A 21775-nucleotide genomic window follows, 5' to 3' on the forward strand; every position below is an offset into this window, starting at 1 on the left:
TACAATTGACTTTTCTGGCTTAAAAAAAAAAAATCCAGTGTATTTTTTTTTTCCCAGTGGGAGCCCTAACCCATTTCCCTAGAGAGTCTAAAGTCCTGGTCCTACATTTAAAGACACGCAGCCAACAACATTTGGCTGTCCAGACATCAAAATCACCCTTAGCACCCACCATCACAGCCAGCTGGAGCTGGACACCGCACGCCTTCTGCTCAAGTCAGTCTTTTTGCCATCCAAAACATATACAGGTGCTTGTAAAGGATTAGCTCTTTGTTCCAATTAAAATATCAGCTGATATTTCCTGAAACAAACAACTTTCATCTTACAGATGGGTAAGCTAAGATGTGGAGAAATGAAGCAACTGCTTGCAGCAAATGTGTATTGAAGCAGGAATAGACTAGAATAAAATCTCAGAGGACTCGTAGTCATCACTTCTCTGCTCTAATCTGTCGGCTGCATTCTCTCTGTATAAACACAGACTTTAACTACTGCAATGTTTTCTGGCTTGCTTTAAATGTTCCGCCAACCCTCTCAAAGGAATCTCTGATGCTTAAAAAAGAGGCAGTTTGGGGCTCTTCTCACAGTGCAAGTGTTTCTGTCTGGGAGTCTGGATGTCGAGAAAAAATAGGTGTGGATAGTGAGACTTGGGGGCTCAAGCAATTAAAGGCAAATCTTAGTTATAATCTGGATTAATGATTGCCTCTTTATTGTTCTAGATTAATATTAGTCCAGACTGAAACAAAACTGTTCTGTCAAATACCTTTAGGGGATTAACTCAATGAAAACTGCATCAACAGCAAAAGAAACTCTGCTTCCAGAAATGCCAAACCTGATTTGTTTTTAGCAAAGTTTGGGCATTGCTTTTACCCAGGGAAAATTCAGTCCTGCAGGATGAATAGTAACACAATGGTGAAATCACTGCATGCCTTGGGACATCAGTCCAGGGGCTGATCAATCACACAAATACTAAAGTGTCACTGAGAAAGATGGAATAAGAATTTCTCCTGAGTGAGATGCCCACAAACTGAATTACAGATCTCCTCTGAGGCGTACAGCGTGGGGTTGGAGGGGAGGGAATTTTGAAAACTATCAGCTGGATTGACAAAGAGCAAGCTCATCAGCAAGCATAAATTGGTGTAACTCCTTTAGGCTTCTATACCACAAATTATTCTGCATATACAAATCCAAACCCATGTTTTGAAAGAGACACATTTCCAGACTAAAATCAGCCCCTTCCTTTGCTCACCTAATGAGACCTCAATCCAGGGCCCTACATTTAAGTTGTGGATAAGATTACAAAAAGCATCACAATTCTCATGAAATACAGGGAAAACAGAGACATGAGCTCAATCCTATGGAGAAAAATAAAGGATCTTCTAAATTTTTATCCCTAAAAGGCACTAGGAAAAAAAAAGTCCACGGTCCATTCTGGAAGGAGCTGAATGGAGCTGAACTCACTGGTCCAACTCAACCTTTTCCTGAGGTTTGACTTTTTAAAATCGGCACAACTCAGATTTCAGGACACAAAGAGGCCTTCGACTTGGGTGTTCCTCTTTTACTCAGTATATGATAGAAAGACGAACCAAAAGACAAGAGTCATTGCACCTCTTTTATCACTTGGAGGGAATTAATGAATCAGCATGCTCGTAAGAGTGTCCTCTGATGAAAAACTGCTCTAAACAACATCTGTGTTAGCACAGTGGGGTCTTTCAGAGCAGCAGGACTTACCTGTGTGCATTCAGATTGAATCAGAGCTTTTCAAACTGCTGGTGTGGTAGGTCCTGCACATGCTAACCGATGTACCAACTACAGCTCAGAAGTCAATAGGAACTGATAGGCATTCAATACCTTGGACGCACCAAGTCAAACTCAGAGCGCTCTTACTAATGTAGCACATACTACTGCATAGCGTATCTCAGGTAATTATGGTGCCAAACACTCAGTATAGGGCTGGAAAGTATGGCCACTTCTGTTATTCAATACATTTGTTTTATATTTCTATTGCATTGTTTGACTAAAAGCAAGTATATACAGTAATTGGCACACTGTCACACAATCAAGAGATAATGTCAATGGAATTGCATGTTGTCACAAGATAACGGTCTCCTGCTGTTACAGAAATGCCAAATTGAAGCTGAGGCATTTATGGAAAATAAATGTCAAGTCAAAGCCAAGATGTTTATTTTAAAAATAAGAGACATGGATCTTGTGGCAGTGTTCCATCATGTCTCTATTTCTCTAATAACAAATGTCTGATGTGAATATAGCCCAGTGACAGTTTCTTCATGGGACAAAACAGAGAGTGAAGCCTGATTACTTTGCATAAAGACTTGAAAAGTTGTTTCTCATCTGCTTTCTTTCAGTTCAGGTTTTAGTGAAAATGTTTAGATAACCAACACGAAATGGTTTCTCAGATGTATGCTCAGTTTAGAAAGGGTTTAGGAGGACAGCAAGGAGAAAAAGTGACAGCGAATGCATTTTTAATTTGCCTTTACATAGTTCTTGTTCTCCAGAGAAAGAAGAATGACAACAGTGCATAACCCACTGAAATCAACAGGAGGCCTTCCAAGCATTTCAGTGGACTTTGACTAATGCCTAGAAGAACAAACAGTTGATATTTAAATTTATATTAAATGAATAACGGTAACGCCTGATTTTGATTGCAATGAGGGCATGGCTGGACAATGACGACAAGATCCTGCCAGGTCCTAAGTGGCTGGCTAGTTCCCGGAGAGCACAGCCAGTGGCCAGCTCTGCTCTGTCCATACAAGCCAGGGACAAACTATTCCTTCACTCAGCATCTCCAGTAAATCTTATTTAAATCCAGCTGGTTACCCAGTAGCGAAGCTCAGAGATATTATTTTTCTTTGCACTAGGAAAACTGAAGGATACTTGATAAGACTCAAGTTGCTGAGATATGGTAGGAAACCATGTTAAAGCTAAAAGTAAGAGCTGGAAATGTCCAGATCTTAGAGATGGTGCAGTTTGAGCCAAAGCTGAGAATTAGAGTTTCATCAAATCTAACTATAAAGGCCAGAGTGATGAGACATCCACTGCTACTTCTGGCAACCTAATGGGTTTGACATCCTAAAAGCTCTTTCAGATATTCATATCAAATTTTCCCTTTCATCATATTACCCCTCATTAAATCTTCTTGTATTCATCTAAATTATTCCTCTCCCTCCCTGACAATTTCTTCTTCCTGCAACTGCATTAAGAGATTACAATGTCATCAATAAGCTAAAATAGTCTCTTCACGCTCCTCATTTACTAACTCCACCATCCTTCTGTTCATCACCTCTCTGATGTGCATCCTCCTTCTCCTACCAACCACACAGGCCCTGTAACAGTGCCAAGACATGCTACAAGATCTCAGAAACCCCAGGAAATCCAGGCCCTGGGTAACAGCAGCAAGTCACCAGCCTGTCCACAGGACACAGGCTTGACAAAACCAAATCCACCGACTCCAGCGCTGCCCCAGCCTGCTGCGACAACAAGGTTTAGCCCCTGTGCCCAGCCCCCATTCCCAGTCCCCATTCCCAGTGTTGCTACCACTGACATTCCCAGAACAGCACCACATATGTAGATGTATGCACACCCAATAGGACCCTCATCCTGCAGTCTGTTTTGCAGGGATAGAGGAGAGGGGACAACGGGAAGCTGTACAAAGCATCTCAAAAGATTAGGGTTTAAAATATACCTAGATAACCCACTGCAATTCCTGAAAAGTTGAAGTTTCACAGCTCATGCCAACAGAGTCCCTCAGATGCAACAGATTTTGACTTCCTTTTGGTCTATCCATTATCCTATGTGCAGTATAAGACTGATCTGACCTAATTACAACTGTGTGGGGCTTTTTAAATAAATTCGAGGCGAAAACATAAATTGGTTGTTCATTAAAAACTGTGATATGAAGTGCACGCAGAAACAATCCATTTCAGTTTTGAATGCTCTTCTCTTGACCTGACATCCTTAAATAAACAAAAACCTATAGTAAAATCGCGTTAAGAGTTGTCTGAAATTCAAAAGCACAAGGAAATTTCAAGTTAAAGGCAACTGACAAAAGGTATCTCTCTGAAATGGGTTAATCCTACAGTTATTATCTGGCTGCTCTATGCTGCAAGAGCCAGCGGGATGTTCTGTACAAAAATTGCAAATGTACTTACTTTTTCCTTTGGAGATGCATTGTTTCCCAAAGACATTCTTGCTCCAGCTCTGATCTGACATTCCAGATTGGTGTGTGTTGAACCAAAAACATACTGGGAAGCAATGCTTGATTATGTGTCTTCTGGTTTACTGCATACTAGACAGTAACTTCCTTTATTTCCCCAATCTTTAAGCTTATCTTCCTTTGCAAAGCAGTCAGGGATCCTCATCTGATAGGACAGGTCGATAGACAAAGAGCTAGCATTTGATTAGGTTGTGGTATTTATTAACTATACCGGGATACTGTAGCAATAAAAGGTCTGAACACATGATGCATGGATGATGCTCCAAGATCAGTGAGATGGTACTCCTAACTCTGCTTCCCACCATCAGTGTCATCTTGGGAAAGACATTTAAGATTTTATCAGATTTTAACCTGGCTGATTTTGCATGAAAACAGACCACAAACCTTCACAAAATCCATCAGAGTGTCTCTCAACTGTGAAGGCTTTGAGGTAGTAATAGACAGCAGAGCTGGTAACTACTTTAACTCTTCCAGCTAGATCTGAAAAAAAATTGGCTCTGTCCCAAAGCTCCACAGTTCCAAACTGGTTTCTATATGTGAACAGACTTCCAGAGACGATGCAGCCTGCCTGACTTTAGGAAAATTGAATGGTGACTTTTGATTGATCAGCCAAATTCTCCTCTACCCCCTTTGGTTTGGGGCAGTGAGCACATACATGAAGGCTTGCAAACCAAATCCACTGAAGATCTCGTTTATACCAACTTACAGTAAAGCTGCGGCCTCATCTCACACTGTCCTGAGTTCTTTCCTGCTGAAAGAGTCAGTGCAGAGAGGCAGCGACTATTCCTGTGACCAGGTTGTTGAAGATCAGGGTTGACCAACAGATTTTTTTTTCCTCAGCAGTGTCACAGCTACCTGTGATAGACAAATTTCCCCAGCCACAGTCCTTCAGCAGAAGGCCTCCCTTTGCTCCTGAAGATGCCGTGCGTCCCTCCCTCCCCATCAAAGGGGGTTGCGCTTTGGTCCATCAGACAGCCAGCAGCAAGGCAAAGTCCCTGGGAACGCTCAGGAATAGTTTGCCAAGCAGCAGGTCCAAGCTGGTGTGTGGCCTTTAGTCAGGGTTAAGTAAATAGTGTGTAAATAAATAAATAATTTGCTCCCAGGTTGCGACCTTGTAAATCAAGTCTGAGCCTGGAAGGGATTTTTATGGTCCAGCTGGAACAACGGAGCAGCCTTAGCAGAATAAATATATATGGGGAAAAAAATAACTGTTCCTTCCAGTGGCTCCCAGACTGCTGTGGGGAATGTTTGGTGCTGCTGTAAGACATGCTGGCGATTAAAAAAAGGGAGAGAGGGGAACTGGCTCTCATTTATCCAACAGCTGTTTTATATTATTTTAAGAGGTTTAAAAGAGGAGTAAAAGCATTTAAATTCACCCAAGAGTAATCTTCTAGTTTCAGAGCTGAACAAAGGGCTGAACAAGCAAATGAGAATACAGACTAACTATTTTCGCCAGTTAATAGCAGCAGGTTTCATGGAAGTAAGTAAGAGCAGGACAGGGATTTGTATGGAAGCTGTTATGTAGGCATTATAGCCCTGGGATACCTCATGTGCTTTACTCATCATTAACAAATCTCAATACTGAAAATTACAGCAGTCTGTAGATTTAGCGGTGTTTGACCAGACCGGCTGAAAGTTATTAGTCGCATTTTAACAATCCAGAGAGACCTGTTCAAAGCAACAGAGAAAAGCCAGGAACAAAAGCCAAGTCTCCCAGCTCCCAGCCCTCCGGATGCTGCAGGGGCTGGAGCTGGGAGCCCCGAGGAGGCCAGGAGAAGCAGGGCTCGGACGGAGAGATGCGCAGGGCTTGAAAAGAAAGGCACACGCACGCACACGCGTGCACAAGTCCCAGGCTACAGTACTTGTGTAGCGCTGCCAGCACTGGTCTCCTAAACTAGAGGTTTATAAGTCAAATCCGGGCAAGCCCAGCCGGCCGGCAGGGCAGCGCGCAGCACGGTGCGGGCAGGGGTACGGCACCGCCGGGGGCAGCCCGGGCTGCAGGGCAGCGACGCCGCACCCGTCCTTCTTGTACTGTTGGGGTGCGAGCGGTGTCCCTGGGAGCTATTGCCCCAAGCGCTACTGCCTACCACCTGCGAAAGCTGGAGGGGCAGCAGGGAGGTTGTAAAGGCCTTTTTCTAATCGAGTGATATTAAGAGTAGTAACCCTTGGCATTTTGCACTTTTCAAGTGTAAAGAAGTGAAGCACCTGCAGGAGCAGTTGTGCCCGTGTGCCTCACAGGCACGGCCGGGGAGCTGTGGCACCAGCGCGGGGTCTCTCCCGGCGGGGGCTGCCGCTTCGCAGCAAGCGCGCGGGATCCTGCGTTTAGGCCGCTTCCAGCTGTCTGGGGGGTTCGGGGCCGCCTGCCCCAGCCCCCGAGGCAAGGTGATAAAGCGTGAGTGCAACGCACAGTGGAGCCATGGCAAAATGCCGTTCACTCAGTGCACTTTGGATCAGGGCCATGGTGAACATTTTGGCTTGAAACGCTGTATACTCACCAGGACCTGGGCGGGGGTGCGCTACAAATAGCAGCTGAGACCCCTTTCCCCCCAGCCCGCTCCTGCAGAGCAGCGGCGGCTGTGAAACAGGCCGGAGAGCCAAGGCGCTGCCGGTGGGCACACGGCTCGGCTGCGCTGCCCCGGCGCACCCGGGCTCCCGGGCGGCAGCCCCGAAACGGGACAGGTTCCCCTCTGGGCCGCGCCGGCGCCGCGAGCCCTGCCTCTCCGGGGCCGCTGCCCCCCACGCCGCCTTTCCGGGCCCGGGCTCCCGCCGCCGCCCCGGCGCAGGCAGCCTGCCCCGCCGACGGCCGGGCAGGGGCAGGGGCAGGACAGCGACGGGGCAGGACATGGCAGGGCAGGGGCAGCAGCGGACAGGGCAGCAGCAGCGGGCAGGGGCAGCACCAGGCAGGGCTCAGGCAGAGGCAGGGCAGGGGCAGCGCTGGGCAGGGCTCAGGCAGAGGCAGAGGCAAGGTAGGAGCAGGGCACGGGCAGGGCACAGGCAGAGGCAGAGGCAGAGGCAGCACCAGGCAGGGCTCAGGCAGAGGCACGGCAGGGGCAGCGCTGGGCAGGGCTCAGGCAGAGGCACGGCAGGGGCAGCACCAGGCAGGGCTCAGGCAGAGGCAGGGCAGGGGCAGCACCAGGCAGGGCTCAGGCAGAGGCAGAGGCAAGGTAGGAGCAGGGCACGGGCAGGGCACAGGCAGGGGCAGCACCGGGCAGGGGCAGCACCGGGCAGAGGCAGCACCGGGCAGAGCAGCGGCGCACGGTCCAGCCGGGGCGGGGCGGGGCGGGGCGGGGCGCGCCGGCCCCGCCCCCTGGCGCCGATTGGCGGCGGGCCGTGACGCGAGGGGCGGGGCGGCGGGCGCGGGAGCCGGCGGCGGCGGCGGCGCGGGGCCATGCGGCAGCCCGGGCGCGGGGACGGCGGCGGCGGCAGCGGCGGCGGGGAGCGGCGCGGCGCCGCCGCCTTCCTGCCCGCGGCGCAGCTCGGCGGCCCTGAGCGCCCCCGCGCAGCCATGTGCGACGGGTGGCTGCCGCCGGACTGCGGCCCCCACAACCGCTCCGGCCCCGGCCCCGGCGGGGCGACGGCGCCGCCCGCGTCCGGGAGCCGTCAGCTGCCCGGCGAGCCGCTCTCGCAGCAGTGGGCCGTGGGCATGAGCCTGCTGATGGCCCTGGTGGTGCTGCTCATCGTGGTGGGCAACGTGCTGGTGATCGTGGCCATCGGGCGCACGCAGCGGCTGCAGACCCTCACCAACCTCTTCATCACTTCCCTGGCCTGTGCCGACCTGGTGATGGGGCTGCTGGTGGTGCCCTTCGGGGCCACGCTGGTGGTGCGGGGCACCTGGCTCTGGGGCTCCTTCCTCTGCGAGTGCTGGACCTCCCTGGACGTGCTGTGCGTGACGGCCAGCATCGAGACCTTGTGCGTCATCGCCATCGACCGCTACCTGGCCATCACCTCGCCTTTCCGCTACCAGAGCCTCATGACCAAGGGTCGGGCCAGGGGCATCATCTGCACCGTCTGGGCCATCTCCGCCCTGGTCTCCTTCCTGCCCATCATGATGCACTGGTGGCGGGACGAGGACCCCCAGGCGCTGGAGTGCTACCAGGACCCGGGCTGCTGCGACTTTGTCACCAACAGGGCTTATGCCATTGCCTCGTCCATCATTTCCTTCTATATCCCCCTCCTCATAATGATCTTTGTGTACATCCGGGTGTACAGAGAAGCCAAGGAGCAGATCAGGAAGATTGATAGGTGCGAGGGCCGCTTCTACGGGAGCCACGAGCAGCAGCAGCCACCCCCACACCCTCCCCCTCACCCCCACCAGCAGCCCATCCTCGGCAACGGCCGAGCCAGCAAGCGGAAGACCTCCCGGATCATGGCCATGAAGGAGCAGAAAGCCCTGAAGACTTTGGGCATCATCATGGGGGTCTTCACCCTCTGCTGGCTCCCTTTTTTCCTGGTGAACATCGTCAACGTCTTCAACAGGGACCTGGTGCCGGACTGGCTCTTCGTCTTCTTCAACTGGCTGGGCTACGCCAACTCCGCTTTCAACCCCATCATCTACTGCCGCAGCCCCGACTTCCGCAAGGCCTTCAAGCGGCTGCTCTGCTGCCCCCGGAGAGCCGGCCGGAGGCTGCGCGCTGGCAGCGGGGACCTTTCCCGGCTCCCAGGGGGCTTCGTCAACACGTTGGGCTCCCCCGAGCGCGGCCTCGGCGGGACCTGGTCCGACTGCAATGGGGGCGCGCAGGGAGGCAGTGAATCCAGCCTGGAGGAGAGAAATAGCAAAACTTCCAATTCGGAGTCCAAGGTATAGGGCGGGCGCTGGGGGCGCGGGGCGGGGGGCTGCGGGGCGCCTCGGCCGAGCAGCAGCAGCACGGCGGGCAGGGAGAGCAGTCCGGGCAGAAAAATCCCCGGCACGAGCCTGATCATAAGACTAATGCCCAACAAAACTGCGCTCTGCCTTACAGGGGAGAGAAATCTGTGTTTACTTACAAATAAAAGCAGGTGAACTTGTATACGACATACCTCATCTGAAGCTAAAGCAAGCAGGAAACCCACTGACCAGAGAACAAAGAGAATAAACAACCGGACCCAAATATAATCGGATCATATTTAGTTTTGAAAGAGACTTAGATACGGGTGGGCTGGAGAAAAACTTCAGGAAGGGAACGTGAAAATCCCCCTCGTAGGTTAGGTTTTCTCAGGGCCGTGCTGGTGGTTGAACCTGAGACGGGAGCGTTGCAGCGTTGGAGTTTGGCCGTTGACTTCAATTGCAGGCAGCATCAAAGCTGTTCCCGACCTTGTTTGGGACTATCAGATGTCCCGGTTTTTATTTCTGAGGGCCGCAGGGAAAGTCTCTCACGCACGGGGAAGTCAGACGATTTCCAACAAGGTGTCGGCTTCCTAAAAACCCGCTGAAGTCGCTGGGAGCTGCAGGTGCGCTGCACTTCTGCAAATCAGGGTAGCAATATTTATCCTCTGGCAAGTTTTGTTGTAAACTCTTAGTAGCTGTGCTCCCCTGTTACACAGAGTAGAAACAGAGAAAAAAATTAGTAATGAGGAACACAGATGTATTTTGAAAGCGGGGGGGGAGAAAACCCTCTCTGCTTTTTCCCTTTGCAGCGGCAACCGGTGAATTATTGTCCTTATCTTCTTTGGCCAGACAATAGCAGTCAGGCTGAGAAACTTCTACCTCAAACTGTGCATATTGTACAGGGGAATAAATGGGCCATGTTTATATTAAACAGTTTATTTATGTATCACAAATAGTATTTTATAGAAAGGGGGGGAGGCAACAAGCCTTCTGCAGTTTGTTCACTGTAGTTACAGATGAACAGAAAAAAAAATCCTGGCGACAACAACAATTTACTGCACATGTAAAAAGAAATGGCGACAAAGCCATTTTTTGCACAGTGTTAAGAATTGTAAGGTTATCTGAAGATGTTACTTGCACGCGCATACACACAACAGATTAAAAAAGAAACAGAGCTTTAAATAACATCAAACCTGAAACTGATTTCTGTTTTTGTCTGATCTATTATAGTTTTATTGAGAGAGTGACTTTTTATATTATTTTATGAAGGTACTGTAAATATATCCATATTATAAATTAAAATATGTTAAGGGACTTTATTATTTTTATCTCCAAGTGCCCACGTGAATCTGCTGTTATTTTAGCACTTGTGTGTCATTTCCATTTTCCTCCGTGTGTGTTTTATAACATATTTATACTCTGGTGCAATTTACTACTGTGTAAGTAATTGGTCTATGTGCAATAAATAACATTGCAGCACAAGCAAGCGTGTCTCTATAGGTTTTGAAACAATACCTGTCTATAATGGGAAGAACAGCATTTGTTTTTCTCAAAAGATGGCTCAGATTACCAATACGACTCTACCTAATGGCTTTTCCTGACACAGTACTGTAAAAAGCGTGTTTGAAACCAAATAAGGTTGTGTTCCTGTTGCACTGAGGTCCACCGACTTCCCTTAAAATTAATGGCTAAAGACAAGGTGTTTCCAGTCCGATAATGAATATACTAATTTTCTGTAGCTACTCCTTACAGAGACGTATTCCTCTTTTTGTTAAGAGTTGAAAGTGGGAGTCAGGAGGACACCAGAGTATTTAAGAAAACAGAGCTGTTTTACGATGCTTAATTTGAAAGCTGAAAATGGTCTTGAGTAGAAGGAAATCTCATTACGCAGTAACTGGCACCGCACAGTAACTTCAGCTGGTGCAGGCGGTGGGCCTGGTCCGGGGGCGAGGTCGGCGGTGGGTGACCAGGAGGGCCGGACCCTGCACTCGGAGTCACGGGGAGCCCGCGGGAACGGCAGCGAGGGGCAGCTCATGCCCTGGAGCAGGAGAGGTGGCGACAGCTTGGGAGCCAGGCAGGGCAGTCCAGACTTTTGTTCCCTTTTCTTGTAAAAAAGAGATTAACCTCTGAGAGGATTGCTGAGACTTAACTGGGGCAGGATCGGACTCTGGAGCAGATTTAAACCTCACTGAAATCAGTGAAAACCTTTTCTGTTGTCACCAGGTAAAATAAAACCATATCATGTGTAGATCATAAAGCTAATGATAATGTGAAGTGAGGCTTACTTTGTAGTTGCCAATAGTCACTTATTCCTGGAGGGCCAGATCATGATAATTGAATGTTTAGTAGTGCCTTAGAGATAATACCCTATGACTGATCCAAATAGGGGGGTGCTGTGAATAGAAGGCTTGCAGATTTGGGTCCTTGGTGCATACCTTGAACAAAATAGAAGACCTGAGTGTAAAAAAAGATTGTTTTCCTTTAATACTTTATGAAGATACACTGGATTTTTGTAGTTTCATAAGATAGTGCTGCAATGAATACGTGGCAGATAGAGCAACCAAAAGACAGTGGTAGACCTTGTAGACCTTGTAAAACACCTCCTTATGTCAGTACGGAATAATAGTGAAGCCATTTTTAGCTTTATTACACTCAGAGGTATAGCTAAATTAGAAATTAGCTCCTACGAAGGGTATTTCTCAAAGTAAGTTCCTCAGGGTAGTAGCCATAGGTTCATTTTGAAAACCATCTGGGTTTTTTTTGTTTTGTTTTAAAAATTAAGGAATTTGCTTTTAGCAGTTTTCAATATTGTATTTTAATGATAAAAAGAGAAGTTAATCCTTTTTATGCAAGGACAAAATAAAAAGACTAGTGAACTAGATGATATTTTTCCATTAATTTAGTTGCGGTTAGGATGTGAGCTGCAGCTGGTAAGTTTCTCACCTGGTAATAGTTAAATGGGCTCTTTAAAACGCCAAGGTGAAGCTGGATCGGTTACTAAATTAAATATGCTCTGGCACTTTATGATTTTTTTTTATCCCACAGATCTGTTTTTCTCTGTGATTCCAGCTAAGTCACCAGGGCTATACGGGTGCACGGTATGGCAAAGGCCGATGCCGGCCGATGGCACGGCGGGGCTGGTTGCATGAATCGGGTCAGGAGGGGCCCAGAAGGCAGCGGTGCCTCTTGGCGGGGGACGCGAAGGGCATTCCCCGTGCGTGTCCCGGGCTGCAGAGCGCCAGGGCAGCCCCGACCCGGTGGTGCCGCTGGGCAGGAGGGCTGTACGGCACCGGCCGCTCCGCCACCCAGGAGCCGAGGCGGCTGTCGAGCCCGTAGGAGCTGCCGTCTGTGGTAGTGGTGAAGGACCCTGAGGAGGTGCAGTGACTAGTGACTACGCTGGTGTTGCGCTGGTGGGTCAGTCTGAGCGACTTCAGGCTTAATCTCATAAATCAGCTCACAAACTTAATTTTAACCGTCTGAACGTTCCCAGTGGAGTCAATGAGTGTTCACTCATGTCCGTAGACTTAACAGGTGATGAAATTCTTGGCTCAACAGGGACCTCAGAGGGGAAAGTTAGTGCCAGAACTTGCTCAGCTTATCCTGCTGAATAACTGCGCTGGGTCATACTTCCCCTTGATGCGCGTAACGACGTTAAAGTCAAGAAGGTTAAAGGTAGGCTGGCATATTGGCCTCAGCAGGTCCAGCTGTGTGAGTAAACTGATCAGGATTTTTCTGCCATTGGGTTTTGGCCAGTCAATGACCTGACAGAAAAGTTTGGAGGTTGGCATGTTTAATCCCTTAGTAGACAGTTAAGATAATCCATCTGGCAACATGCGTGGTGGATGCCTGTCTGTCTCGTGCGGTGGCACAGTAACCTTACAGACCAGGCAAGACATGTGGCACGCATGTGTGTGAGCAAGGGAGGGTACTGGCTAGCAGTGCCCCGCGGATCACTCCGAACAGGCTGTTCTTTGCAGCGAAGAAGGATATTCTGCAGAGAGTTACAGGGCAGCTGAAATGCTCTGGAGGCAATGAGTCAAACATTCATGGTGAATATTTTTTTGAAGAAAACCAGACAGGGATTAACAATTGAAGCTGCAAGTCAGAAAGTATAGGTAGTAGACATGCAGCTACACACGTATGTGCACAGAAAGTTACAGCAAAGAGCCACAGACCTGCAGGGAAGGGAGAAACAGGTAAAACAGAAATCCAGTATGTGAAAATGTCCCGTGTCTGTCAGGATGAAAACTGGCAAGGCTGCCTTAGACGTCCACATGTAAGAGGCCTGATTCTCAAAGGCGCCCGTCGCTCTCTGAGCAGTAGTGGCCCAGCGCTTCTGGAAAGAAGGCTGCATTTCTCTACATGTTTTAATGTATCAGATGGAAAGCATGACTTCATTTCTTGTGCATTCAGGAAAGTTAAAGAAGAGGGGAGATACATGTTTTAGAAGTCTAAATATACTGATAGGCTTATGGAAAAATTTTCAACAATACCAGCACATCACTGAGAGGCACAAAAGCACTCTTGAAAATTCATGATACTTTGACTGTGACCCTACTCACAAACTGACTGTAGATTTGTACCAAGCAATAACTGAATAATTACTCAATGATGATTGCAGCTAATCAAATTATGTGCAATAAGTGTGGCTTAAAATTATGATAATTAGATCTGAACTTGTGCCATAGTGCACACAGAATTTGTCAGCATCGATCGTTCGTTTGTGATAGCACGCACTGTTTCTTTTGCAAACAGCTGCTTTCCCTTTTGGGTATGCGTGTATTTTCAAGTATAGAGACAACTTCTTTGTCAGCTTTTCTTTCCCTAAACCCTATCTAAAGTTGACATTTTATTAATAAACTTTTAAGTGGCTATTTTGCAAACCTTCCTTGTGCTGCACACTTTCCTAATTCATTGTAATTTCCTGTCCAGTGGACTGCACTTACTTCCTTTATGTAATATATCAGTTGCAGGGCTGGAAATTGTGCAGTTATGAACTAAAAGAGCAGACTTTCTTGAGGCCAAATGCGGTCACACGTTGTCACTGGTAGCAGAATTTGACCTGATAGTCTAATCTTTTATGAGAGAATATCTCCAGAAAAGTCTACTGTCACCAGCAGTAAATGACCTGAGCTAATGAAGCTGGAGCAATTAGTCCTACTCAAAGCTGTCAAGAAAATGTTAACTGCTAAACAACAGTTAATGCTGGATAACTCAAATAATGAGTGTTTTGTTTGCTGGTCTGTGTTAGGTGATGTGTTGGGAAATAATTATCCTTTGACTAGCAGCCAGCTTTGTACTAATCAGAAAGGAGAAGTCATGTTCTGTTTGAAGGATTATACCTAAAAATAGTTCTGCTACAGCCACATCAACGAGTGAAATGAAGCAAATTCCGAGGGACATACACACCTTCTTAGTATTTCACTTCTAGCCCTAAAAGCTCATTGTTCAGTTGAAACTTTCTGTTTGATCATGTCAAAAGTGCTAATGTGATCTCCTGGAATAATGTTAAGCACACTCTCCCCGGGGATTATTACCGTATGCACCACTGACTTGCTTTCAGAGTTTGCCAAATTCAAAAATGCCTAAGAAGGAAGTAAGTAGTCTTTTTCTTTATGTAAACAATCACGTATAATGTAAGATCAACAATATGTGTTAGAATTGTCTCACAGAAGAGATCAATACGTTTTTTTTATTTTCCTTACAGATGTTATTTCTGCCTGCCCATCTCAAGGAACAGCCATGGTAACAGCAAGTGGTTTGTTCATGCAATTCAGTAACTTCAGGCTGTCAAACTGTGTTAGAAAAAGTGACCGAGATGGGAAAAGGATCAAAAAGGTGATGCTCGGAAGCAGGCTTGGGGTTGTCATTGCAAGCAGCAGTAACAGAGACATCTTTTGCTGTACTATAGAAGTTGCCTATTACTGAAAAAGTCTAACTAGTTTTGATAGGGATGTGCCAGGCAGATGCACTGTAGAAACGTAGGTTTAGAGGTGCAATAGGTATTGGCACAGGACTGTGCCGCCAAGGGACCGACAGCGGAAACATACGGTTCCACCTCTGCAGCCATCGGCCTCTCGTAATCGCTGTGGGAGCGTGCACGCTACCTCCACTACGCGTGCTGTTCAGACAAGGCTGCCGTGGCCCTGCCTCTCAGGGTTTACCTGGCACCCCTTCGGGCTCCAGGCGACCCCTCAGCTGGGGCTTTCCGCTGGGTCCGGCAGGACGTGGAGAGTGCCCCAGGCCAGGGGCGCAGGGAGCCCTGGTCCCCGTGCGGCCCCTGGGACGGCCCCAGCCCCTCTCGGCGGGGGCAGGCGCAGGCGTGGGTTCGGGTTGGGGCGCGGGAGCTGATCGCCCAGCTGGCCGGGTCCCCGTGCGGGCGGCCGAGGCGCCAGCTCCTCTGTGCTGCTCACGTGAGTCACCGCTACGTCCTGCAAACACCGGCTACAGGCCTGAGGCCGTGGCGCTAAAAGTTGTGCAGGGTTTGGATGTGTTATGTAAATGCTCGATAAACTTCCTGGTTCATGTTAACTGACACCTTCACGCACGCGTTCACCTCAGCCTGCCGTGTTGTCTTCCTGGCTGTTTGGCTCCAGGGCTTTTCTGTGTTGCTGTTTACTTGCACTGCCGCAGCATCCAGGAGCTCACGTTTTGCAGCCAGGCCCAGGCGGTGGTCTGGATCCAAACGTGAACGTTACCAAACTCGAGGGAGAGTTTAGCTCTTTGGGTTTGGTTCAGCCCCGCTCCTAGCAGGTTTGATGCTCAAGTTATTAATACTAGCTACCTCAAAGTGTGAAAGCACCAAGCAAGTAGAAAATGTTTCCTGACCTCAGTCAGCAACCTGAAAGAGAAAGCAGAAACTTATTTTGACTTTTGCCATCGCTGCGGTTAGTAGCGCATTTCAGACATGCTCAGCACATGCCTTTTCTCCTTCGGACCCTACATAATACACCCAGTTCTCTTGTCCTTAGTGAGACTGAGCCAGGATTTTCTGCTAGCTTGAGGCACCTTTGCATGCCCGAGCCAAAGTCCTTCTCAACGCCATGACCTCTAGACTTCTTACCAAAGTTATTTGGATAATTGTTCTTAAGTTAGCTGGGACAAGGCTTTTAAAGGTGTATTTACATGAAGATAGCAGGAAGGCAATCAGAGCCACTAAGGAGCTCAGAATCTCAACAGCTAATGGCTGTATAAATATTTCAGCTACCAAAGAAGTCGTTTTTCAGGGCAACGTGAGTGCTGCAGACCCTTTAAAGCCTCTCAGAGATGCTTCCTCCAAGGAGCACTGCAGAATACCTTGTGACTGTAAGGGACAAAAATGGAGGACCAACAGCACAGCTCATGATAAAAGATTTGCTATGTGGTTGAAATTTAAGTAAGTGCTTTGTAGTCAAAATTTTAAAGTGCTTCTTTTTAAGAAGAAGGAATACAGACAAGTAGAATTTCCTCGAAGGAAATGGAGAACAAGTTTTGAGATGAAAATTCCCAAGTACACAAGAAGAGCCGATTTTCGCCCCTCACTAAGTGATCCAGTGAGAGTTACAGCAATGCCACCAGCACACAGGCACCTCCAGGGCTGTGCAAGCCTCGGCCATGTCCAGGGACGAGTGGTATCCGTCAGTGCCACCCTCCAGAGACAGCCCTGCTGTGGAGCACATGGTGCCCTCAGATGCACTCCTTCTGTCCCCTTTTTTGGTGCATAACGTGCTCTTCCATGCTGCCATTGCCGGCCGCGCTCCCCCAGCCGGGGTGGCCCGGGGCCAGCGCGCTCCCGCGGACTGAGCGGCGTGCGAGCACTGGCTCCCCTCGCGCCGGGCACTGCGGACCTGCCTCGCCGTCCCTGTGCAGATGGACGTGGGCGCCGCAGGTGGCACCGTGCCGTTTAATTCCACCGGGCACCGTTTGGGCTATGGCTGCAGTTTCATGCATATTGTGTGGTCTGTCACTAAACGGCTGTTAAGCCTCACAAGTGGGTTTTAAATCATGATCAGAGCTGTTATTTAAAAAGCAGCAGCTGTCTTGCAAGGCTGTGCCCAGACCGCCGGTTGTCCTCGGTACAAAAGCACGTCCCAGGCCAACACCTTGCCACAGCAAGACTTCCAGCCACAGCACAGTGCGCGGCGGCATCGCGGGACCTGCTCGGCACCCTCCAGCACAGCAAGCAGGGGAGGCAGCAGAAGGTGGCCCTGAGGCATGGAAACCCCTGCCTTTCCCTCCTGCTTGCCCCGGGCAGACACGCCGGGAGGCCGCCGTGGCCATCAGGAGCTGCCGCGCTGCTGGGTGGAGGGGAGCTCCTGCCCACGGCCATCCCCGGCCTCCCCGGCCGCGGGGGCTGCGCGGCCAGCCCAAGGCCCTCCCGCCACCGCTGAGCCCGGCGGGAGTCTGGCTGTCAAGGGTGCTGGAAAAGGACTTTTTCCTCTGCTTTATCCTCACATTTTTCGAGGCCCAGGGTTGTCGTCTCCATCGGCCTGCAGGGAGAGGCCGCGCTCGGACTCGAACGCGCCGGCACGGGGGGATCCGGGGAGGGCGAACACCTGGCTTGGCAGGCAGGGCTGCTCTGCGGTGCGCCTGGCCCCGGTGTGCGCTCCCCTCGCACGGGCGCCGTCCCGAGGGCTCGCCGCTGACAGGCCTCGCAGGCGTTTCCTCGCCGGCGCTGCGGGAGGTGCGAGCGAGTAAGCGGTGAAAGGTGGGATCTCAGAGGTGGGCCTCACCGACGCCTGCCGGGGGGGAGCGGGAGCTGTGACACGGAGGTGTGTGCCAGCCTGTGTCCCTAGTTTTGGATTAATGAAACAACTATTGTGCTTCAGAGGGAGGAGCACTTCCTCTTGGACTGCGACAGGTAAATTGGGAGAAGTCCCACAAAGCTCCCATTGTTTAACAGCTAAATTGCTGTCTAAGCCCAGGCCTTCAAGGAGGGATGTTTTGTTTGTCTGTTCTTCCCCTAACTATTCGCTTGGGAGCCTTCAAATAAAATCTCAATTAGATCATTTACGCCGCCGAGTTAGCCAAAACCAGTGTGGGGATGGTTCCCTGGCAGATAGATAGCTGCCCTCACTGCAGGATGGCAGTGCAGTCGGCAGGAGGTGGGGCAGGGGGTCCGGGCTGCGCACACCTGCAGACCAGATCATCCCTGCCGATGGGACGGAGTCCCACTGGCCGACCAGGATGGCCACCACGTCGGAGCTCCCATCCGCACCGGGAACGCAGGCACCGTCTGAGCTGCTCGGAGATCCGCTCCAGCCACGCAGCAGCGATTTGGGGTCGCCCAACGAAACCTGCCGGGGCCTTGCACTGTTCAGAGCTGGGGCAGCGACTGCAGCACGTGTCAGTGTACCCAGGCTGGCTAGGGAAGTGGCTGCAGGAGCGCAGCGGATTGCCTGGCGGTGACCCAGCGGTCCCTGCACAGCTGCTTCGCTGCCAGGGCAAAAACACTGTTTTCTGCAGTCACCACAAATGGGATAATAGTAGCACTCCCTAGCTTACAGGAGAGAAGGTAAGATAAAAAAAAGTGCATTAAAGCGCTCTCACTGCCAATATGATTATGTAAAATAATCAAGCTTTTTGAAGCTTTCAGGTACTATTCAGTGCAAGACAGCTGCTGCTGCAGTAATTGCCAGCAACAACAGGTATTGTAGCAGTACTTTAAACCACCTCAAGAGCATCCACTGGAGAGCTTTTGCTCCTGTTTCAGTGCGAGCTGGTTGCCTGTTAGCTAGCAATGGGGTGACCGAGCGTCAGCCTGCCGGCGCCTGGGCTATGGTTGGAGGGACGGTGCTCACAGCCTCCTGCCCCCAGCCCTGGCCGCAGCTGCATGTCCGCTGCCCTGACTGGCACTGCTGCTTGCGCGCTCACGGGGTGATGGGATCAGCTGGCTGAAAAGCAGCCCCTTTAGAAAAAGGTTTAATTCAGGGGAGCACATGGGCCGCACAAGTACTGGTAATGGCATGATGGAAATGGGAATGCGTGGGGTGAAAGGGAGGAGGTCATCTGCTTTGGTTGCAGCCCAGATTTAGCTCTATTTGACTTGATCACAGAACCTCATCTCTAGTTTTGATGCTGCGGAAGTTAAGCTCCAGATCAGCACCCTCTTGCCTGTTATTTTGCACAACCTGAGTTAGTCCATTAACCCATTTGAAATGAGGAACAGGAGTTGTCATCTAAACCTCTCCCTCACTGGAGGGGCTCCTCCGAGTATTATATTGTTCCCAGCACGTGTTTGAAGCAGCCTTTCTGGAGCCAAAGCTTGCAGTCCCTATGCAAAGTATAGCTAATGGGCCCAGCCTTGCGCAGACTTAAACTCCCGGTGAGTGGCTGTAATTCAGATGCGGAGCTGAGCAGAACAGGAGGCCACCAAACAATCCTGTGGCTTCCCAAGGCCTAAGTACAGCCAATGAGCCAGTACGGTCTCTGGGTAAACAAGTTCAGGAGAGATGAGCACTATTCCCAGCTCTGCTTAAGGTTTCCTTTCTCACCTGGACTAAGCAATTTAAGCTTCTCAGTGCATGTGAAAAGTGGAAAGAAAAAAAATGTAATTTTGCACAAATATTCAGAGTGCCATAGAAGAAAAAACTTGATTTAGATCTGATTATCCACTATGTAATCGTATCTCAATGAAGAGCATGGGATAGACTGATCAACTTTTGGCAGACATATGGACCACTTGAGCTGAAAGAGCAACTTGGGGGCCTGGTGACAAGAGAAAGCTGTTCCCAGCTGCAAGGGGGTGACATGGCAACAAACCGGAGGTAAGCCAAAAACCGTGGGCAGTGGCAAACAATTCCCTAGGGACAGCAACTCTGTTTGCACAATGCCTTTATGTGAATCGCCGTGTGGATGGGCACCGTTAAGCTGTTAGTGATCTGTGAGTAATCCATATCGTGCATGTCTTTTGATGGATGAAATTTAACTGCTCTTACTCCTGATCACTTCGCTCGTGTGGGAACAAGGAATGCAATGATAAAAAGGCTGGAATATTTTCAGTGCTGGATTGTTTCCATTAGTATAGTTCTCATTATATAACATTTCCATCACTGTACAAATTCTGCTAACATACTTTTAGGAAGATGGAACATCTGTACAGAGCCATAATTAAGCAAGTTGCCTTGTAGAGCAGACTGGGCTTTGATCAGATACTTTCTAATTGTACCGGATGTGTTTGGGCTTTTGTATGTCATAGATTTCTTTGCCTTTATGTTATGAGGCACCTCATAAATTAAATGGTTGATGTTGTCAAATGCATGCCATTAACACTTTGAACAGATAATCCATTCAGTGGCCTCTGCAGAGTCTATCACACTGCCTGTCTCCAGATAAAACCTCTGGAAGAAGAACAATTGTGCTCTGAATTCCTTGTGACCTCAACTCTTCAGTTCTGCGCTCAGAAGAGAAAAATTTATCATCATCTTCATGGTTCAAGCTCTCTTTGAAATGCAGTGATTTTTTACTCATACATTTCAAGTATTTTTTATATGGTGTAAGTTGGAAACTTGAAGCTCCCTTTGAGGAGAAAAAGATTTCCTGCAGCCCTACTGTTAAAGAAAATGGATAGATCAAGCGGTAAAGTTCAGTGATTTACTTAGTGTTAAATAAGAAAGCAAATAATGAACTGAATTTTGGGTGCCTGTTTTTCCTCTACAGGAAACAGAGTAATGGATTTGCATTGCCTTCTGCTTCTACTCATCAGAGTTTAGGTGAGTTCAAAACACTTTTTTACTTTCATTTCTTTGCTCACTTGTTACAGCTTTTAATATCTGGAGCCTAGCGAGCAAATAGGTTTGTGTGCCATCAACACCATCCTGCCAGCCTGGCTGGCTGAGGAAACAGTGCAAGGTTAACTGCTTACGTCCAACAATAATTTGTGGCCTGGTGTGTAGACATCTGCATTTTATGCTAGGTAGCAGCAAGTAGGCAACTCCTTGCTTAGGGTGGACACTAGTTTCCTACTATTATGAGCTCTGTCCTTAACATCCTTCAAGAGAAACATTATTTTCCTACTGGGTTCACCAAAAATGGTTGGGTCTCCAAACTCCTCCTTTGTTTACAAGCCTTGTCAAGAGCGCACTGTAGAGCTTTTTATTGGGGAAGGAAGGGAGGTGGTGTATGAGGAAACTATTACAAAGCTATATAACATAAACAACTTTCCAACGTAAACTCCAAAGACCATTTGGCAAGGAAAAGGTTAAAGATGGGGGGAGGATGGGGGGACTCATTAGGGCATAGATATAAATAGAAGCCCGGGAAGGCTGGGGAGGGACTCGGAGAGAAGGGGAAGTGATTGCGAGCGTTGAACCTAGCCAGGACGGACCCCCTTGGTTTGCAAGGGGCTGAAAGCCCTTTGCTGCTCTGCCCTCTTGGTTTGGACCTGGTTAATACCAGTCTGGAGCCTCTTTATGTTGGACTGGAGTGGGCAGATGCTCAGCCCAGGCTGTGTGTGCCACGAAGCGGCCAGCTGCCGAAATTCAGTTTGGGTGCTGGGGGCCTGCAGGGCTGGAGAGCAGCAGGGGCTGTGGAGCAGGCGGATGGAGGAGGAAGGCTGGGCTCGGTGCCACGTGGGAGACTGACAAGCTTGAGTGGAGATGCTCTGGGTGTCTGCAGCCTTTTCCACAGTCAACTTCGATCAGGCCTTCCTCATCTGTAAAAGGGAGGCCACAAAGGGGGCTGTGATGATAGGATGGCTGAAAAATCCCTGACGTGCTGAGCTGCTCCTAGGAGAGGAGCAATGAGCGGTCCCATGTGCACAAGCC

The 21775-nt window shown here is 49.3% G+C and overlaps 1 protein-coding gene across 1 annotated transcript; it reads left to right on the forward strand.

Annotated features, from left to right (window-relative positions):
* The first annotated feature begins 7580 nt into the window (after window positions 1-7580).
* On the forward strand, window positions 7581-10514 carry ADRB1 (adrenoceptor beta 1). The gene has a single exon (XM_026096198.2). The coding sequence runs from the start codon at window positions 7617-7619 to the stop codon at window positions 9030-9032; it is 1416 nt and encodes a 471-aa protein (XP_025951983.2). The 5' UTR covers window positions 7581-7616; the 3' UTR covers window positions 9033-10514.
* Window positions 10515-21775: the final 11261 nt, after the last annotated feature.

Source organism: Dromaius novaehollandiae, chromosome 6 (genome assembly GCF_036370855.1).
Source record: "Dromaius novaehollandiae isolate bDroNov1 chromosome 6, bDroNov1.hap1, whole genome shotgun sequence".
Taxonomy (NCBI): Eukaryota; Metazoa; Chordata; class Aves; order Casuariiformes; family Dromaiidae; genus Dromaius; species Dromaius novaehollandiae.